Source organism: Anabrus simplex, chromosome 10 (genome assembly GCF_040414725.1).
Source record: "Anabrus simplex isolate iqAnaSimp1 chromosome 10, ASM4041472v1, whole genome shotgun sequence".
Lineage (NCBI taxonomy): Eukaryota > Metazoa > Arthropoda > Insecta > Orthoptera > Tettigoniidae > Anabrus > Anabrus simplex.
Window position 1 is genome coordinate 118023239 of NC_090274.1, and position 20870 is coordinate 118044108.

At 39.9% G+C, this 20870-nt stretch overlaps 1 protein-coding gene across 1 annotated transcript; it reads right to left on the reverse strand.

Annotated features, from left to right (window-relative positions):
* Positions 1 to 1822: 1822 nt before the first annotated feature.
* Positions 1823 to 15503, reverse strand: LOC136881842 (zinc finger protein OZF-like). Its single transcript, XM_067154278.2, has 2 exons — positions 15462 to 15503; positions 1823 to 4259 (listed from the first exon to the last, which is right to left on the reverse strand). Exon 2 carries the CDS (start codon positions 4004 to 4006, stop codon positions 3074 to 3076), a length of 933 nt encoding a protein of 310 aa, XP_067010379.2. The 5' UTR covers positions 4007 to 4259; positions 15462 to 15503; the 3' UTR covers positions 1823 to 3073.
* Between the last annotated feature and the right edge of the window lie 5367 nt (positions 15504 to 20870).

The following is a 20870-nucleotide window of genomic DNA, read 5'->3' on the forward strand; positions in this document are numbered from 1 at the left end:
TAGTGAGATATGTTCCTAGTAGATACTCCAGAGGTAACAGGGTAGATAATGCCAAGGTTTCTTTGTAAAAAGGCCCGACGGAAACTCGTCAGGACAGAACGTTTTGAAATATGGTAAGGTCCATGGTTAGAGCACTGAATAGGATCCTATATCCAGAGGGATCCCTTGTTCATCTAATAACTCCATTAATACCAGTGAAACCCATATCATATTCCACAGATCCCACTAGACAAGAGTTCATTTCTGATGGCAATAATGTTGACCGATAAATTGTCTGATAATACAAGGATTTGGACGTAGATTTGTGCTGTAGTAAAAGGCCGTCCGTGGCGAGATTTGTTTGCTCACTTGTAAACCTGTTCGGAAATAGAGGGCCGTGTTACAACATTATTGATGTAAAAAATAAATGCCGAGTTATTTGAATTTCAATTCTATTGCATAGGCAAATGATAGAGTGGATTCTCAGTAACATTCCCGAACATTTGACTATGTATTTTAGTTTCGATGTTTCCTTAAAACAGTCATAGTTCGTATTGCCACCGAGCATTTAAATAATTATTTTGGTGTCAGAAGGATGTCCTTAGATATTTAGGATTTCCAATTCTTAATATATTCGTAGTTAGGTGTTAATGATTGCCGATGGCGTGTCCTTCAGTGGAAAGCAGGATGGTGGTTGAAGTGCATGGATGGAATTCTTGGGATTGCTCGGCCGTGCTAGGACCGTGAAATTATGTAATTAGCCAACTTCTCCTAGATGAGAGGTTTGACGCAGAGTTGGTACCACATGGTAGTAGCACTCTGCCATTAGTCCATGGGCTAACCATGATTTATGGCCATGTTGTAATATAGTGTGCGTTTATATTTTAGTAAGACTACATAAGTGGATGTAGTTGAACTCCGTGACCTATAATATGTAAGAGTTACCCATGAGTCGCGTTTATTTTGGGATTTGATTGAACGTTATAACTAAATGTTAACAGGATTTCCTTTCACAGTTTTTCATGAATTTATTCCAATCACCGACTTCAATCTGTTGTTTTGGTTCATGAAACATCATTCATTTAATTTAAATAACACTATTTTACATTGTGTAATTTTACGCCCTTAATTCACTGGCACTTGCAGTCCTCTTGTTCTGGAAGGTCCCTTTGGTCATCAGGCACATTCAATTAACTTCAATGAGAGGTCACTTTGGTCATCAGGGACGTTTCCTCATCTTTAAACATTAATGCAGTGGGTGACCATGATAGCTCAGTGATGTGAATTCGAGGTTACTCAGATTCAATTGAGGGTCCAGGTATCTCATCCCATGCAGATGGTCAGTTAGTGGACGGCCTAAATTAAAAAGTCTGGAGATCACTTCCTGATATTTAGACGATCAAAAAATCGGAAGCATAACGCACAGTTGTTTACTGAGGCGAACAGGTTGAATGTCATGTTGTTGTTTTGTATTTAACCACATGTGGTTTTCTGTAAATAGCCCTTTAGTTTTTCCTTGTGGATATTAATTTCAACCTGAAATCATCCAGCCGCAACGTTATATTAAAATTACTGACTGCAGACCACTGTTTAAGGCCATATATGTAAACACACCCGCCATCGTATTTCATTGTTTCTCAATGAAAGAATATAGTCAGATTATGTAAGCTTTTAATTCATGTAGGTCTTCCTTCATACCAAATAGTCATGTCTGGAAGTGACGAAGAGCCATTAACAGCACCTGAGACACAAGAGTTAACAATTCATGCTGAAGACCCGGAACAGGCAAACATCAGTTTGATATGAGGAAAAGAGTTCATAACTCAGTATGTCCCTTCAACGTTGAGATATAAGAGATTTGTAGTGACTTTCTCGTGGCTTCATTAGAGAAAAGCGAGTGGCCAATTCTCTGCCACCAGGTAAACAAAACTGGAGAAACTTAAGGGCGAGTATACTGCAGCTGTCTACATACAAGTCCTTACTTAAAACCTCCCTTGAGAACTACGTGACCTTCACGAATAGCTACGAACACTGAACTTGAACTTTCAATTTGCATTCAGAACCGGTTGACAGACACAATATCGTACAATTGCCGAGGGAATATGTACAGTTCTGAGCTACTGGTCTACTCATAATTAAAGTAACACATGACATGTAGGAAGGGGGAGCACAGATGTGCTCAGTATTCGGCAACATTTCTTCAGTTGGATACCTAGTTATGACTTGATTCGGCACTTGTTTATTCCCTTGCATTGTTTATTCAAACGTTTGAATATGTTTCCCTGCGCATCTAGTCTTTTACCACAAGTCCTTGCCGTATGATTCTTCCCTGTTCATCCGGATTACTTCTTACCCTCGCACGTGGACGGCTCCCCAATGAGTGTTAATGAGCACTCTTCTGGTTTAGTCCGAAAACAGAAAAAGGGTCGTCCACGGCTGAGAACAAGAGGTTGCATATATCTGTAATTCGAGAGTAGATAATTCATGAAATGTCCTGTGTTCTTTTAGCACAAGGACCTGGCATTATGTTACCTAAAGAATCTATCCCAGAGAAAATGGCACAATGGGATGGACCGCTCTCCGGTGTATATCCTGAGGTGTGCCGATCTGGCTGGAGAAATTATTACTTCTCTGCTGTGTGCGATCGCATGTGCCTCGTTACATCTCCAGAATTGGAGAAGGTCTTGTGGAACTCCGAACACATGTGCACTAGTTAGTGGGACAAAAAGAAAAATAGCATTATTATTTATTCACGCGCGGCTTCATTACGCTCGTCCGTGTGCATCGACTGCGTGGTCGTGCATGCGAACGCTTTGCCACAAAACACGGAGCTGTGCGGCATATCTCGAGTGTGGTTCACATGTGAATGGTGAAGTTACATGATTCTCTGAACATTTTATCGCACTACTGAGCACTCGTGTGTATTTGGATCTGAACTGTTAGAATGACTTCCTGGCTGAATATTAGCCACAGATAATACCGCAGCATAGCTTCTCGGTTGTGTGAGTACGCATATGAACAAGTAGGTCACTTTCCAGGATGAGTGATTTGAAACAGGTATTGCTGCAGTAAGACTTATCGCACGTGTGAGCTGCTAGGTCGCCTTTCTGGAAGTATGATTTACCACAGACATGGCAGCAGAGCGCCTTTCGCAAGTCTCGGACTGCATGTGACGTGTTAGGGTGGATTTCCTACTGAATAACTTCCGACAGACCTTACACGAGAATGGCTTCTCGCCTGTGTGAGACCGCATGTGAATAGCATGGTAGGATTTCGTGCCGAATGATTTGCCACAGACATTGCAACAATATGGCTTCTCGCCTGTGTGAGACAAAATGTGGTAAGCTAAACCACTTTTCTTTAAGAATGATTTGCCACAGGCATTGCAACAGTACGCCTTATCTGGCTTTTCGCCTGTGTGAGACCGCATGTGAATAGCATGGTAGGATTTCGTGCTGAAAGATTTGCCACAGACATTGCACCAATATGGCTTCTCGCCTGTGTGAGACAATATGTGGTAAGCTAAACCGCTTTTGTTTAAGAATAATTTGCCACAGGCATTGCAACAGTACGCCTTATCCGGCTTATCGCCTGTGTGAATCCGCATGTGATAATTCAGACAGGATTTCGTACCAAAGGATTTGGCACAGACATTGCAGCAGTATGGCTTCACGCCTGTGTGAGACAGCATGTGATAGGCTAGTCCGCTTTTATATAAGTATGATTTACCACAGATATTACAACAGTATAGCTGATCGCCTGTGTGTCTCCGCATGTGACAAGCCAGGTAGGATTTTGTGATAAACGATTTTCCACAGACATTACAAAAATATTGCTTAGCGTCCTTGTGTGTCCCCATATGACGTGCTTGGGCGGATTTACTGCTGAATGACTTGCTACAGACAGTGCAGATATAGGGCTTCTCGCATGTGTGAGACAGCATGTGGTAAGTTAGACCAGCTTTTTGCATGTATGATTTGCCGCAAACATCGCAACAGTATCGCTTGAAGCCAGTGTGTATTAGCATGTGACGTCCTTGATCGGATGTACGTCTAAATGACTTCCCACAGACATTGCAACAGTCTTCTGACAAGCTGTTTCCGCTACCGAACAGCTCTCCGCAGTCATCGCACTTGAAGGGACGATCATCTTTGTGTCCCTTCAGATGCCGCAACAGGCCCAACTTCCCAGCCAGGACTTTACTGCACACACTGCATCTAAAACGAGATGCTGCGCCATCCGGAGGTTGATGATGTCTATAGCTCACCTCGGGTCTCGATCTACAGTGACAAATTAAAACCATGTGACCAATAGTTCCACAGCCAACTCCACTGCAACTCTCACACAAAGGAATTGCTACTGGACATTCCAATCACTGATATATCGCACAAACACCACTCCTGAGAGTAAACATCAACTGAGGTCAAATTCAGAGTGTAGACTTAAATTTCAAAACCTCTCACTGGTTACGAGGATGTGCTGCGTCTCTTTTCTCCAATTACAATATCAAGCGCAAGAAACTCGTTACGATTTAGGACTGTACGAGTTAATAGACAACCTCGTTTAAGGAGTGCATGAGAAATGGTCCAGCCTAAAAGGATAAATACACGCTCATTAATCCGGCACACAAAAATCTATTGAAATCCGTATATGTCTGTTCTCCTACATAAAGGGCGGCATAGGCTTTGGTGTTTCCATCTTGTTGTACCACTCTGCGCTTTGTGGCAGGCAAGTAATAATTGTTGTAAAAGGCCTTGTTATTGAGGTTTTTTGAGATAATGTCAGTGTTGTAGATATTAATAAAGTTGAGAACATTGTATGCTGACAGTCAGCAAGATCTGCTGAACCATGGCTAACGTTTTATGAATGTTACTTTGTCAAAAAAAAAATACATATTGTATTTTTACATTGTTATCATATCAGTGTAGCATTCTATTATGTCACAGTGTGGTTATTCCTAAATATGCAGCTTTGATGTGCATTAAAACAGAGCCAAACTTCATATAGGACAGTAGGTTTATACAAGGTCGTTCATACTTACTACCATGTATTACATCAGTCTAGGTCTTAATTGCTGTCTTAAACACAAGCCGTATGCAACATTGTAACCACTACTACTGATGAAATCCTGAAATATAACAAGTATACGACAGCCCTCTTCCTAACCTCCAGATACTCCTGTTATAGACATAATAAAGGCAACACTGAATATGCCTTTGGTGGTAGCGTTTTATTACAATATTCTGATATCCTCAATTTTAAACCAAATGCAACCTATCATGCCCTTGAATATTCTTACAAGTATTACTTTAACAATACGGCTATAAGCAGCATGAAAATCAAGGCCTGAGCCGAAATTAGAGATGACAAGGCGTTGAATTGCACCGTATTCGATATTCCTGCTATGAAAAAGAAGGAATGAGATACCATGTACTTCAAAAGATCACGGACAACGTGATTATTTTTAGTGGATTGATAACATAGTTGGATAGCACCCAATTCTGTGCCTGTCTCCCCACCGCAGAGTGGTTCTACATACTATAGGAAAGAAGGGTGAGAAATAAAAATTTCTTCGTCAAAGGTGAGATCCGCTTACAAGTGGGACATGGGAAAAGTCGATCACGCAGGCGAAAATATATCATAAAATTCACAATTCATGCTGTATGCACTGAATTCACATGGCACAGTCGAATCCATGACTGGCTCACAAGCAATGTAATGGGAGGCTCGCCCGCGTGTTGTTACTGCACCCTTAGGAGAAAATAAGTTGACAAAAAGGGGAACATTGATTCCAGATATGACAAACTAAACCTCTTGATCATCTCACAAGATATTGATGTTGACAACACTAGACAACAGGGGGCAAAATATACGACACTGGATTGCATGTCATTCGTTTTGTGGCATATCACGGCAAGGAAAAGGAGCAAAATTCTGTAACCGTTCTTCTTTACGTGATTACGTGATTTTCGTGACGAGTGGTTTATCTGGTTCACAATTAGTTTTTCAGTAAGATGGTGTTTCATTTTGCATTGATGAATATTCTCCACGAACCAGCTATATTGCAGTAACACGTGGCACGTCCCAGGTGACGGATACGGGTTCTCCACTGGCCTGTCGAAGAACCTGAGCAAAGTATAACTCTCGTGTACAAAACACGTACAAAGTCTTTAATGGCAATTTTGGCGCAGATGGAGACGGCCGGTACGGAGCAGTTGGCAGAAGAGGTACCCTATGTTTCTGGATGTTATTGCAGAAAAGAGCGTAGCGTTTCTTCTCTAGAGGAGTGGCTGAAAAAGACATCTGTTCCCCATGTCCGGAGCTGCGTTACTACCTGCTGCCATGAGCTCTAAAATGCTTCAAGACAAGCCGGTCGTAAAGTAATACTGTCACATGGTTATAGAAATATGCCTCATGGTATAGGAACCAAGGTTAGGGCGGCCTCTGGAAGGGACGCGCGTTGGCAGGGCCCAGTCAGCATGAAAAGTATGCAAGGGTTACCGTCGCACGGGTTGTGACGGCTAACAAAGCGAGTACCACCATTCTGTATCGCATCACTGAACTATGTCTGGATGAAGTAGCAAATAAGCCACAGCAGTTGAGAGAAGGCTTGTAGGCATCTGTGAGGTGCAGGAAAAAGGATGGAGTGGAGAAAAGTCATAGGAAAAGAGGTGTGATTACTAACTGATGTACAACGGATGCCGAAGAACAGTTCATGGTGTTGATATTGTCATATCAGCAAAATTTGACGGTTCAGTCTCCGAGGTGCAAAAGTTTCACAATCGCTTGATGAAACTCGTCCGCATTGGGGAGAGAAGGAAATTCAATTTTTCAGCACAACGCTCCACAAACTAGCGTGCGCACGGAAACCAAAGATGTGTTCTGGGCACTGCCTGACAAGAAGGCCGCTGACTACCTCATCGCTGCCGATGATCTGAATGGACGTGTCGGACGGAGGAAAGAAGAACAAACAGTCCATGGCATTCATGAACATGGACAAAAGAACGACGATGAACAACAAATTCGCGATTATTCAGAAACTGATCCTCGCGAACACACGGTTCAAAAGGAGTGATATTTTTCTAGTCACGTACTACAGTCGCTCCCATCCAAATCACACTGACTACACCCTTGTGAGAGGAAGAAATCTCGAAGATGTTCTAGAGACAACAATTGTCCCTTATTAAATCGTTCCGATGCAACATCGACCAGTCATCTGTAAGCTGCGGATAAAGTCACCAAGAGGCCAATACTTCGCAGGATATGGACCAATTGGGATCAAATGGTTGCGCCTGAAGAAGGAGACTAACGTTGCTGCAAAAGTTACAGATCCACAAATCACCACTGTAGAAGCGAGCCGGACTAAACTGAAAGACGCCGCACGCTCTATTCTTGGAACAACTAAGTCAGGGCGACAACGAAGCATTAACCATGACATATGACTAAGGAATGAAGATGTTAGGTATGCAGTACGGTTGAAGAAGCAGCTGTACCACGAGTTTCTTGCTCGTTGGAATGACTACAAAGCAGCCACTAGTAGTAAGGCGAGCGCAATATTTAACGACTAGTCCAATCGAGGCATCGCAAAACGGCAGAATTCCAACGTTTTTACGGCATCAATGGGGAAACAGACGATTTGCTACTGGACTGGCGGGAAGCGCGAGTACACGGGCGCAACTACTTTAACAAAATTTCAATCATGGAATTTCCGTATCCACCAATCCTAATCACCTCCACTGTTGAAGGTCCAATGTAGGAAAATGACGTCACCAAAATCGAGGCTGTGATGAAGGAAATGAAACCAGGGAAAACCATATGTCCCGATTATCTTCAGGCAGAGTTTTGTCTCTCTCAATGGGGGGATGCAACAGTGTGGCTAAAGAAAGCTTTTCAACCAGATCATCAAAGAAGGTCGAAAACAAACAGACTGGCGACGGAGTATTTATTCATAAATAAGGGAAGCCCTGCCGATTTTTCTAAACACCACCCGATCATACTTCTGAGCCACGCAATGACAGAGAACAAATCTTCGACAAAAGGATTAGGGATTTAGCCAAACACACAACAAGCCAAGCTGGAGTTGTGTAAAATTGTGGCGCAATAGGAGAAACCCACGCTGCAGGGCTGTTACTTGAGAGACACTGTGAAAAGAATAAGAGGCTTGATCACAAATTTCTGGACCCTGAGAAGGCCTTCCATCGGGTACTTCATGACCTAATCAGTCAGCCCTACACGAACATGGCATTCCAGAGAGGGTATAATTGCTCTACAAAGAACAGGTGAGTTATGTTCAAGCTGCTGCAGGAGCGTCTGATGACTTGCGCATAACTGTAGGAGTCCACTAAGGCCCTGCCTTATTTCACTGCTGTTCATTCTTGTGATGGACCCAATTACCACAAACCTGCACAGTCCAATACCATGGACACTTCTCAAAGCAAATTACATCATTTTGGATATAGAGAATAAGCTTGATCTCTAGCGTCAAGCAGAAGACTGGAACAATCGACTAGCGCAATAAGCCCCGCGCCTCAACAAAAGCAAGACAGAATACATTGCATTACATCGTCGAGAAGTTGGAACCATGCATGTTGACGTTCAAGATGTAGCACGAGTAGCGAAATTTAAGTATATTGGCTCCACAATCTCTGATGATGGCCGACTTACTGATGAAGTCAACTTAAGGATATACAAAGCCACTGAAGTGAAGAATGACAACGGGCGCCCTTGCGACCGTCGGATGTAGGACCATCTGAAATATAAGATCTACCGAAATGTTATACGTCCTGTCGTTTTCTACGACAACGAATGCTGGTCAGCTAAAAGGGGAGAACGCCAACTAAGCATCATGGATACGAAGTTGCTTATGTGGAAGGCTGGCTTTACTAGACGAGATCACATTTCAAATGATGTTATTAGAAAACGTTCCGGCAATGCACCGATCCAGAAGAAAATTGGGAAAAGGCGTGTGCGCTGGTTTGGGCATGTGTTGCGTGCAGAGGACGATATATTGGGAAAGTCTGATTATACACAGAAAGTCGGTGAAAGGAGGCGCTAGGGACGAACCAGACAGCATAGGACAGCTAAGTGCACAATGGCCTGAAAGTTGGAAGACTACATGCAGACATGGCCCGAGACCGAACTAACTGGAGTCAATGAACCACAACACCGGACCCTGCCACCAGAAGCAGACTGATGAATACTCTGTTACAAAAATGGGATGCAATGGATATTTTACACATCCTAACATTCAAATTAGTTTATTGTATGTTCAAATTTTCTCCCCTAAAGCCTATGTCTAATATCTATAAAAACTTATTTTCACAAAATAGTGTTTGATTGGCTTAACGCTTCTGGATTTCGTGTTTAAGTGACTCCTATAACTGCATTGTGAAGAAAAACTTATAAATCAACAAAATAAAAAATGGGTATATCTGTGTTAAATGGGAAGGACAGTTTGAATATCCGGTGAAATTCTATGAGTACCTACAAGAGGGGAGTCCGTCAGTGTATTCTAGCCTGAATAGAATTTTGCAATTCATATTTCTGCTTGCATACGTCATAGACAGCAGACGATCATGTTAATCAGTTTGTTATTTTCACTCCGATCACGCCTATAAATACGAAAACCATGGAGGAGTGGCACAAAGTGGACAGCTCAGGGCCATGTGACACTCGACGCTCTAAAGCTGGAAGGAAACCACATAACTAAGTGGTTAGTTCAGGACCATGTGTCCCTACACAAACGGAAGTAAGCCTCATCACTATTTAGCTCACGGCGATGTGTGTCTCCATAAATGAAAGGTAATCTCGTCACTAATTGGCAACCTCAGAAATACACGTATTTCCACAAGTCAGCAATTAGGATATTTTATGAATCTTAAAATATTTTCTTATCTAATTCAATACCAAACTGGCATGGCAAATATTTTAGACATTTTAAAGGAAGTCATTTAAGTTGCGGCATGACATTTGTAGACTGCTGAAATGAGAGTGCGGAAACAATAGCGCCTGAGGTGAGATATAAAACAAAGTGGGAAGTAGCAGATAAGATCCGGTCGACTGAATCTTTCAGAAGCATCTAAAATCTATGATGTAAAATGGACTAAGCTACGTAGATCATGGACTGTCCTCTGACATATATACCAAGGACAAAGAAGACACATAAAATGCATGTCGCTTTGCTGGTCCGAGAGTGCCTTTGCACAAAATATGTTCAGAAAGTAGAAAGCTAATTTAGACTCCATCAAAAAATAGAAATATGCCTTTTGTGTGTGAAAAGCATTCATAAGCAATATTTTTACTGGTGGTCATAATACAAGATTGTTCTCTAATGTAGCCTATTGTGTCCTGTTACACATGAATTACAAAGAAACTGCAGGATTTAAACCTCGAAGAATTGACTATTTGGTCGATCTTCAGTTGTGTGCATGGTTCTACTCTGACTAAACAGAGAGTGTGAGCTGGTACTGGCTAGTTCTGAGGACCGACATGAATATTTCTTGCCACTAGTTGTGAATGTACAGTAGGAACAAGTCAATGCATCACATAAGAGTCGAGAAGATTCTAACCACACACAAAATCAAATAAACCATTCAGAATTCGTAGTTTCCATCACAAATCTGGTTTGAAGTCAAACCTTAGGCTATGACTAGCCATTGCATGACCTGCCGATACAAGGGCTTGGTTAAGAGCACCAAACCGAGACTATACAATCATTTCCCAGGGATTATCAAAGATCATTTCACACCGTAACCAATAAAGGCATGACAGCAAAAAAATTAATTAGCAATGTCACAACTACAGTTCAAAAAAACTACTGCATTAAATGTTTTAAAACAGGATATACACTTGTGCTACTTTGTGAAGTCAGTGACAATAATTACAATTTTGAATGAATATTATATCTCTACGTTATTTATCTATTATTATTATTATTATTATTATTATTATTATTATTATTATTATTATTATTATTATTATTATTATTATTATTATTATTAATAGCATAGGGCAACAAGTTAGATACATTTGTTCTCACCCGATTCAAGAGTGGTCCAAATCTTACGCGGTAGATGATGTTCACCAGGAAGATGTTCACCAGTAAAAAGATGTTGTGTAAGGAACTGTCTGTGGCAACTTTTCAGCGACTTCTCCATTCTTCTAAAGGGTGAAAATTCCCATCAGCCAATGCGACAGCATCATGCAAAGATGGATGTCGTGACTTGAACCTGTGACCTTGAGAACAGGAATATCATCCAAAACAGGCAGTTGAGGGTTCATTTCTATCTTCATGAACTCTCGGATGGGAGCATTTGATCTTCTTAAATCAGGCAGCATTATACCTGACAGAATAGGGAGCCAACAAAGGGATGTGGACTGGATAGTACCAGATATTAACAACAAGCTAGCATTCAGTTGAGTATCAGTGAGTCTTGTATATGGGCTATCCAGCCAAACTGGTGCACAGTACTTAGCACAAGAGAAAACCAGTCCCAAAGCAGATCATAAAGTCTTTGCTAATGAACCCCAACTTGAGCCATACTATTTCTGAAGGATAATATTACGTGTTTTGAGCTTTTTGGACAGATTCATACGATGTTGTTTGTAAGACAGTGTGCGATAAAGTGTAATCCCAAAATATTTGGGATAGCTGCTATGCCGAAGTTCTTGGTGACAAAAACGTATGTGAAGTTTAATGCCAGCCTGGCGATTATTCAGGTGAAAACATGACACTTCTGTTTTGTTAGGATTCAGTTGCCAATTCTTGAAGTACGTTTCAAGTGAAATCAGGTCTCTTTGTAGCACATCTTCTATCACACGAAGGTCTCGATATTGAGTGGCTAGTGTTATGTCATCAGCATCACTACATTTTCATGATGATGTTTCTGGGAGATCGGAGATATACAAATTGAACAGTAGGGGAGGCAGTACCGATCCTTGAGGTAATCCATTTTGAGCTTCCTTTCTCTACTCATACTATTTCCCATACACACTCGAAATCTTCAGTCATTGAGCATATTGCTTATAACCTGCACGATGGTCCTACAGGGAACAATTCGGAGAAACTTGTAAATTAATCCTTCCCTCCACACTGTGTCAAATTCTGCTGTTAGATCAATGAATACAGCTGAGGTCTTGAGTTGTTTCCGGAAACCTGCTTCCATGTGGAATGTCACTGAAAGCACTTGATCGCAGCAGCTGCGATTTGGCCTGAATCCGGCTTGATCAAGTGGAATATGCTGGAAAATAGTTGCGCTGATTCTGTTGTAGATTAGCCTCTCAAAAAGAAGGGCAAATGGTCTATAACTGCTTGGGTCATTGGCAGGCTTACCTGGTTTCAAGATGGAAATCAATTTCGTTCGTTTGAAGTCTGCCGGGAGATGTCTGTTCTGTAGAAAGTCGGTAAAAAACTTGCCAGCCAACTTCTTGCATTCTTCCTTAAATGAATGCGAAATTCTGGATGAATGTCATCAAAATCTGGAGCTTTATTTGGTTTAACGTCTTTGAGAGCAGCATTGATGTCTTGCACCGTAAGGGGTTGTGAATACCTTGATGTGCGTAGTGTTCTTGATTTCAGAGTTTGGAGCTGGCGCCGTATGTATTTGGTATGTTTCTTATCTGACTGAGTTTGGGAAGTTGTGACGATGTGAGATGCTACTTCATCCGGAATAACTCCAGGCTCTTGCTTCACCAAAGGTGTCCTTCCTCTAAGTTTTCTGAGGAGACCCTAAGCTCTTCACCTGGAATGAGTTAAGTCGATATTCTCCACTGTTTCAATTCACCGTTCTCTCCGGGTAGTATCAATGCTGGAAAGAAGTTCATCAGCTATGTCTTCATCACCAGTCTGCAGATATTCGTTATAGAGCGCATCAGTCTCAACATTCCAACCAGGGATGTATTCTTTTTATGGCCTCCAGGCATACTCTTCTTAGCCGCCATCATAACTGCACCTACGAAACGCTTGTAATTGTTGTGCTTGGGAGCAAACCACCGAACACATTTATCCCGTTCAGTGGTGAATGATGACCATTTTGCTTTTCTGGAGTTCCACCGAGCATGCGGTATTGACCGTACAACAGGAATGTTGATGCCAATATCCACTACAATGGGGCCATGTTGACTGTGTTGACACTTCACGACTGGTGTGTAAGGGCTGTCCTCCCTCATTGCAGCCAACAAAACACAGGTCAAGATATGATGCCAAAGTCCACTACAATGAGGCCATGTTGACTGTGTTGACACTTTACGACTGGTGTGTAAGGGCTGTCCTCCCTCATTGCAGCTAACAAAACACAGGTCAAGATATGATGTCAATATCCACTACAATGGGGCCATGTTGACTGTGTTGACACTTTACGACTGGTATGTAAGGGCTGTCCTCCCTCATTGCAGCTAACAAAACACAGGTCAAGATATGATGCCAATGTCCACTACAATGAGTCCATGTTGACTGTGTTGACACTTTACGACTGGTGTGTAAGGGCTGTCCCCCCTCATTGCAGCCAACAAAACACAGGTCAAGATATGATGCCAAAGTCCACTACAATGAGGCCATGTTGACTGTGTTGACACTTTACGACTGGTGTGTAAGGGCTGTCCTCCCTCATTGCAGCCAACAAAACACAGGTCAAGATATGATGTCAATATCCACTACAATGGGGCCATGTTGACTGTGTTGACATACAACTGGTATGTAAGGGCTGTCCTCCCTCATTGCAGCTAACAAAACACAGGTCAGGATTGGAATCCCTATTCCATGCAGCTGATTGGAGAGTACCAAGATCTTTTGGGTCAAAAATCAGATGGAGATTGTTCATTTCTGTCCATTCTACGAGTTTCGTCCCACATTCACTGTTATTCGAGTACTTCCACAGTTTGTGATGGCTGTTGAAGTCGTCTATATAAACTGCAGGGTGTTGAGCTGTATGTAGAATGGTACTTGGCCACTTGGCGCTTGGGGGTTTATAAATATTAAAAATAGTAACATCTGCCACTCGCACAGCAACACAATGGATGTCTTTGTGTTCATTTTTAAAGAGCAGTGAGGCATCTTGGATATTATTAAGAACATAAGTAGCTATACCATGTGCACTGTGATATGTTGCACCAAGACTGTGTAACCACTAATGCGGCCCCTTTTCCGAAACTCTTCTTCATTGGCTGTATGGGTTTCCTGTATAGCCACAAAATCTATCTTATTATCCAGGATAACTTTAGATAGGTAGTCACATCTATGTTAAGCTGGAAGACATGGATGAAAGGTCCAATGCTTCTTGTCTGGTAGCTCTGAGAAGAGTTATTTTCATGAAATACTTTAGTCATTGCTGGGTGATCTTTAAAAGATAGGTCCAGCAGCCACAGTTATTGCTTTCTTAGGACCACCCGGGGGTCACATGTAGGGCACTTTGAGATTAAACCTACGGACGTGAAGCAATAATGTAACCCCTATTTATCTACTTTTACGAGATAATAAATTCACTTACTTGAAGAATTCTGAATTTTTTAGGCAACCTGCAAAAATTTTAAACTCCACTTGTAGCTGTCCTTTTTATTAGTTTATACTAACTGTGTAAGTATGTTTACAATCAACACACTACACGCACCTGACTGACAATGAATACCAAAATGAATCAGCAAGTGCGACCACAACACTGGAACGAACATAAATTCAATACCACAATTTTTTTATGCTTTCAAAATGCAGAAGTTTTATTTGAAAACTATGATATCGAAGATGTAGCATTACTGATCTGAACATTTCATTTCTACAACACATTTTCTGCTTTGGCGTCCACAAATGGAGAAATCTGTCATAACACACAAGAGAAGAGAAATGATAATAAAAAAGGAATTTAACCAATTAATTTAAAAATGGCATTCTCTGAGTTATCACATTATTGAACTCAGCCATCATTATATTGATTAATTAAACTGATTATGTTAGTTAGGAATAATTTTATTGTTTACAATGTACATAAAGAAAAGAATTTTGAACTTGTAGATTTAATTTATAATCTACAAACATCACTTTTTCTGTGTGTCACTGTTGGCATGAACGTATAAAATAACTTACTCAGAATATCTGGAGGCAATAGTTCCAGATGGCATTTCAGATGATAATGTGATGAACAAATGATGCAGAGACAGTGAAAGAAAGAACAATTTTACCACAGTTGCTTAAAGGTATTATAACAAATATACTTCAAGATATCTAGCTTTAACAGAGATTCCTTTTGTGGATATATATTGAATAAAACTACGAGTACATGATGGAACATTAAATATGATCTTAAAGTTCCTGAATATTTTAGATAATTTTAACCAACAGAATTTTAAGATATTTGCGTTTAAATGTAACCTTGTAAAGAAAGGATTAAACTGATGAAAATGGCCAGTTTTTGGTGATAAACCAACCACTACTGAACACAGCTGTGAATAGTTACAAGATATTCCAAATTGTATAGGATTTCTAGTGTACGTACTTTGTTTCTTCTTTGATGTAAGGCAAGAGCTGATCATCAGTTTGTTCCTCTATGAATATTTCCTCCTTAGTATCTTCTGAAGGCTATAAGTAAGAAATAAGAAAAGCAGAATAAAGAAGTAAGGGAATACAAATATATAGGCCTAAACAAGCAACAGCTGAAAAAATAAATTTCATAGTGGCACAATAAGAGTATAACTAATTTCTCTCCCATTTCAAAAATATATAATGGAAAGGAACAATCAAATCAAAATCACTTCAAATGCAAGAGAGGTGTCTACCTTGGTGGCAAATGGTACACAAAAATACATTATTATCAAGCACTAAATTTTAAAAGAACAGAGAAGAAGACAATTTCCAAAAATGCAGTATTTCACAATTTACGCAATTTTTTTCTATTAAGCACACAGCTCATCATTAATAAATGTATATAATTTACAAAATTTTACTCATAATATCTTCTGTATTACAAGCATAATCAACTCATATACAACTTGTGCAACTACTTCAAATAATACTATACAACTTATATTAGATTAAAATTTGCATTGCATTTATTTATTTTATTTTTTATCCCCTTTTGGAACCTAACTTGCATAATGACCTGCTGCGTTTTAACCCAAGTCCCTATTGCCACTGCTTTTCAGACAACTGATAAGATAGATACAAACATGAAAAGGAACACACTGATGGATGGCAGTAGACATGGTAGCATAAAAAAGGAGGAACATTTGTAAATTTAAAATTGCCTACATATTTCTGAATATTCAGCAGAGTATATGTACACATACATGTGTGGGTGAAGGCAGTTCCGTGTATGTGTACATGAACAATTTAAGCAAAATAATAATAATAATAATAAATAATAAACACTATCTCCAAATCATAACCCAATACCATTCCTTGCTTCTGTTTCTCTTTCTGTTGATCCGTAATTCCACAATGACTTGCTAATTTCTTCATCCTATTATATTCACATTCACCTGTTCCCATCCTTCTACATATGACTTGACCTGTCACTTATTTGTTCATTTCCATGTTCTTATATACTTTCTTTCCAAAAACACTTCACTGTGATATGAAATAATCCCAAAGTATTCCCACCACTTTCCCAACAAGTGGACAATGCTTAAATCATAAGCACAGAAATATTCATCATCATCTCTGTACATCACATTAAGACCAAGAAACATAAATCAATGTACCAATCAATGAATGAATCAATCAAACAACAGCATTTAGGGCTGTTGGTTGTTGATGTAGAAAAAGATTGTGGAAATATATGAAACAACTCCCATGGTAAATTATTTTAATCACTAAATCATTTTCCTATATGTGAACATTTGCCAAAATTTGTCCCCATGAATTCCAACTGATCTTCATGTTGTGACCTTTCCTAAACTTAAAGAACAAGTCTTAAATGTATTCATCAACTAATGTCATTCCAAGCCATCTCTCCAATGACATCTCAGAATATACTCTTTAATGAAACAACTTGTCTCCTTTCTCCAAGTCTTCCCAGCTGAAACTTTGCAACATTGCAACATCTCTGTAACACAACTCTTTTGTTAGAAATCCCTTGCAAGAAATGGAGCTGTTTCTGTGGATTATTTCCTGTTCTCTACTCAAATAATACTAGTGATGGTCTCACACTCTCATTGCTGATTTGCTGGAGATTTACATGCCCTCTCCTTTACAACCCCAAATAACCTCATAATCATATTAAGAGACCTGTAAATTTTATTTTCAATATGTTAATATGTTTACAACAATGAAGATATATCCTTATTATGAAGAACTAGGTACTTACAGAGATCCCCATGAAGAACTTTCATCCCATCAATACAATAATTAAACCAGAGAGGAATCTTTCAATTTGTGAAACACAGAACCTGACTTTCACCACGTTTACCAATGTCCATTTTACAATATTGTCAAGGTCATTTTGCAGTTACTCACAATCCTCAAACTTATTTATTACACAGAGCCTCATCACTTTTTTCAGTTCATTATTCAATTTTTATATATATATATCAAAATAAATAAAGGTCTCATAGTACTGCCCTGTGGGACCCAATCCCATGATTGTTACAGTATTAAATAAAGCTTCACCTACTCTAATGCTCTGAGTTCTATTTTCTAGAAATACACCAGACGTGACCAAACTTTAATGGTAAAAGGTATATTTCTATCCTTATGCAAATTATTGACCTTTATAGCCTAATCCTTGAACATGTTTGGTGGTAAAGTTACCACTTGCGATATCCCTGTCCACACTATTGTATTTTTTCATATAGTGGCTACAGTGAGAACCACAATGTAATTTCTTTATTCACATGGTTTTGTGTCACATTTGTTAGTGAACATGTTCTGTTGTTTATCGTCTATATTTGCATAGTGTATGGAAGTAAATAATGTGACCTATTGTTAAGACTGTGCATTCTGTAAGTTACACATATTATTGATACTATTCACGAGTTCAGTTGATATTTCTTAAGAGTGGTTCTAGAGAACTGTCAAATTTTGAGGTTATGGGGAGACGAAAGGACCTTTTGCCAAGAAAGGCATTGTCAGAGAGATACTTGTTGGGAAACATTATTCACAGCAAGATACAGATTCTAGGTTGCAAATATCACAGCAATCTGTAAGTTGAATTTTAAAATGTGAAGATAAGAGGAAGACAAAATGTCAACAACGTGTAGGAAACTGTGGTCAAAAGTAGAAATCAACCCCTAGGAGGAAGCGAAACTGATTAATTTGTCAGTAAACAACCGCAAGGTTAATAGTTTGGATTTACGTAAGAAATTAGAAGAGTATGGGCCATTGGTACGAGAGCTGTTTAATGCTAGAATGAGAGCAAGACCCCCTCAAAGATAAGCGAGGATTTCTTCTACTATGGCTGCAAAGAGGTTCCAGTGTGTCAAGACTCCCCAGAGTTGGTCATCTGATGAATGGAAACAGGCAAGTCCATGACAATTACTGTAACTCCTAAATTATCATTCATTATTCCATAATAACCCAATCTAAGAGATGTAACCGTACAGTACAGTAAACGTATGAAGTTTTTCTTTCAAACCGTACAGCTTATTGCATTTAATGCTAGGCTTGTTTTATTTATTTCAGCTTTTTTAGTGACGAATCGGTATTTCCTGTTAAAGAAGAGACAAGTCCATGTGTCAGAAGAAGAGGAAGAGAAGCATTCCATCCAGACAGAGTGAAGCATCCAACTTCAGTGATGGTCTGGAGTGTGTTTTCTTGGTACGGATGTGGACGATTATATATTGTAGAAGGAGCTATGAGACGTGAACTATAGAGAATTAAGAACCCGTTTGGTAGCTCAGATGCAAGAGTGGTTTTGCCAAAGTGAATTTATTCTTATGCAAGATGGGCCTCCTTGCCACAATGCCTAGAAACAGTCCAGACATGAAATCCATAGAACATCCTTGGGCGATAGCAAAGAAAGTCCGAAAAACGAATATAACGACAGAAATTGGCTTCATTGAGAAGCTCGTTCAGATCTGGTGTCATAACGACGATTTAAAGAGGCAGGGTAAAATACTGTTTGAGGGTATGCCCAGTCTAATCAAGTCACTCATGAAAGCTAAGGGGGTGCTTACCAAGTACTAAAGTCATCAACTTAAAAATGGGTAACATTTTATGTGTTCAATTCTCAATTTTTAATGTTTAATAATTTGGCCTCGTCTTTATAGTCACCCATTTAGCCACTATTTTATCTATCCCAACCACACCCATTTTTGTCAGTAGTTTCCCAAGATCTACCCTATGAAAATCCTTATAGATATGTCAATCGTGATACATTAGACTACATGAATCTAATATATCTGCCATATCCTGCTGGAATCTACAAGATGAGCTTCAGTGGAATAATGTTTCCGAAACCTGAACTATCGAACTAGTTGGTAATTTCGCAAATGTGTATAATATAATCAGAAATAATGCATTCCAAGAGCTTACATGCAACACCAGTCAAGACGACTAGTGTGTAGTTATTGGCTTCATGTTTAGCACATTTTCTTTACACAAAGGGTGCTAATATACTAATTATTCATTTATCTGGTATAGCTGCTTCACACATACACTAATCAATAACTCAAAGAATTGACTTTCGTATATGCCCAGAAATTTTACCAATCCCAGCAGCGTTTCTAGTTTTAAACATTTTGTATATTATTTTAATGCCTTTTTAGAGTGGGTCCACGTGGACATTGCAAAGTAATTTCAAAAGTTTGGATGAAATTGCCAACTGCGTCAGGTGCTGCAAAAGGACACGAACATACATTGGTGACATATCCTATGCGATGGCTGCGATGCTCATCTGCTGGTGAACGGTGTCTTTTTTACGTGGCGCACGTGGTCGTGTGCCTAAAGGCGTGTACACATTTCCATGTTGTGTAATTGCTACTCCATACCTTTCTCAGTCCGTCGACATTCAACAACACGTAGTAACATGCATTATATTCTGAACTTCAGACGTAGTGTTATCCATCAGTCACAGTGTGTGCCTGTGAATTCCCTTCATCTCATCCATGCTGCCTTTATCATAATTCGCACTTCAACAACTACCCCACTACCAGTCTGTAGGCAAGATCCTAGGTACGTGAAACAATTTGGACGGAGGCATTGGATGGTTCGGATGACTCCAAGTATTCACTATTTCTTTTGTTTATTCTAAGGTTGTATTGTGAAAAACAGGTATTCAATATTCAACTTGATGCCGCAGTCCCATTCTGGGTTTATCAGCAAGTGCAACATCATCTGCATATAGGAGAGTCCTACAAACACTCCTTTCAGGTCCCATTTGGTAGTGTCCATGCTGAGGACAAAGAGAAACGGGGACAGAGTGTACATTGGTGTACACACCAATTTTCACTGAGAAGCTCCCCGAGACGTTGACAACGCAACATACATAACCTCTGGTATTCGTGTGTAGCATCTTGATCCAAATTATAAGCATTTCTGGTACACCATGGTCACGAGTGCAGACCAGACCACACGGTGTCGAATACGGTCGAAAGTTATTTCAGTATCAAGGAAGGTAATGTACACTGCCTGCTGATGCTCTCACTGCTTTTCAATTAGCATTCTGGCAGTGCAAATTGTATGAGTTGTTCCAGCACCCTTAATGAAGATGCACTGGTTAGCAATAATGCCGACGATTTCACCTAGTCAATAATGAAGGATAGTCTCAAAGATGTTCCCATGTACAATTGGGGATAATTTGGACGGTAATTTGCACATTCTGCTGAATCGTCATTTTGCTTCAAAATAGGCACAAAGATGTATACAGCCCAATGACTGGGAACAGAGCCAGAGTCAACATTTTCAATGAACAAGGTTGTCAGCCAGTTGATAATGAGTGCTTTAAATAGCTATAATTTCCAGAAGTTTG

Excerpts from the sequence above, each read along its gene's own strand:
- LOC136881842 (XM_067154278.2), bottom strand. The coding sequence starts at position 4,006 with ATGCTAATACACACTGGCTTCAAGCGATACTGTTGCGATGTTTGCGGC.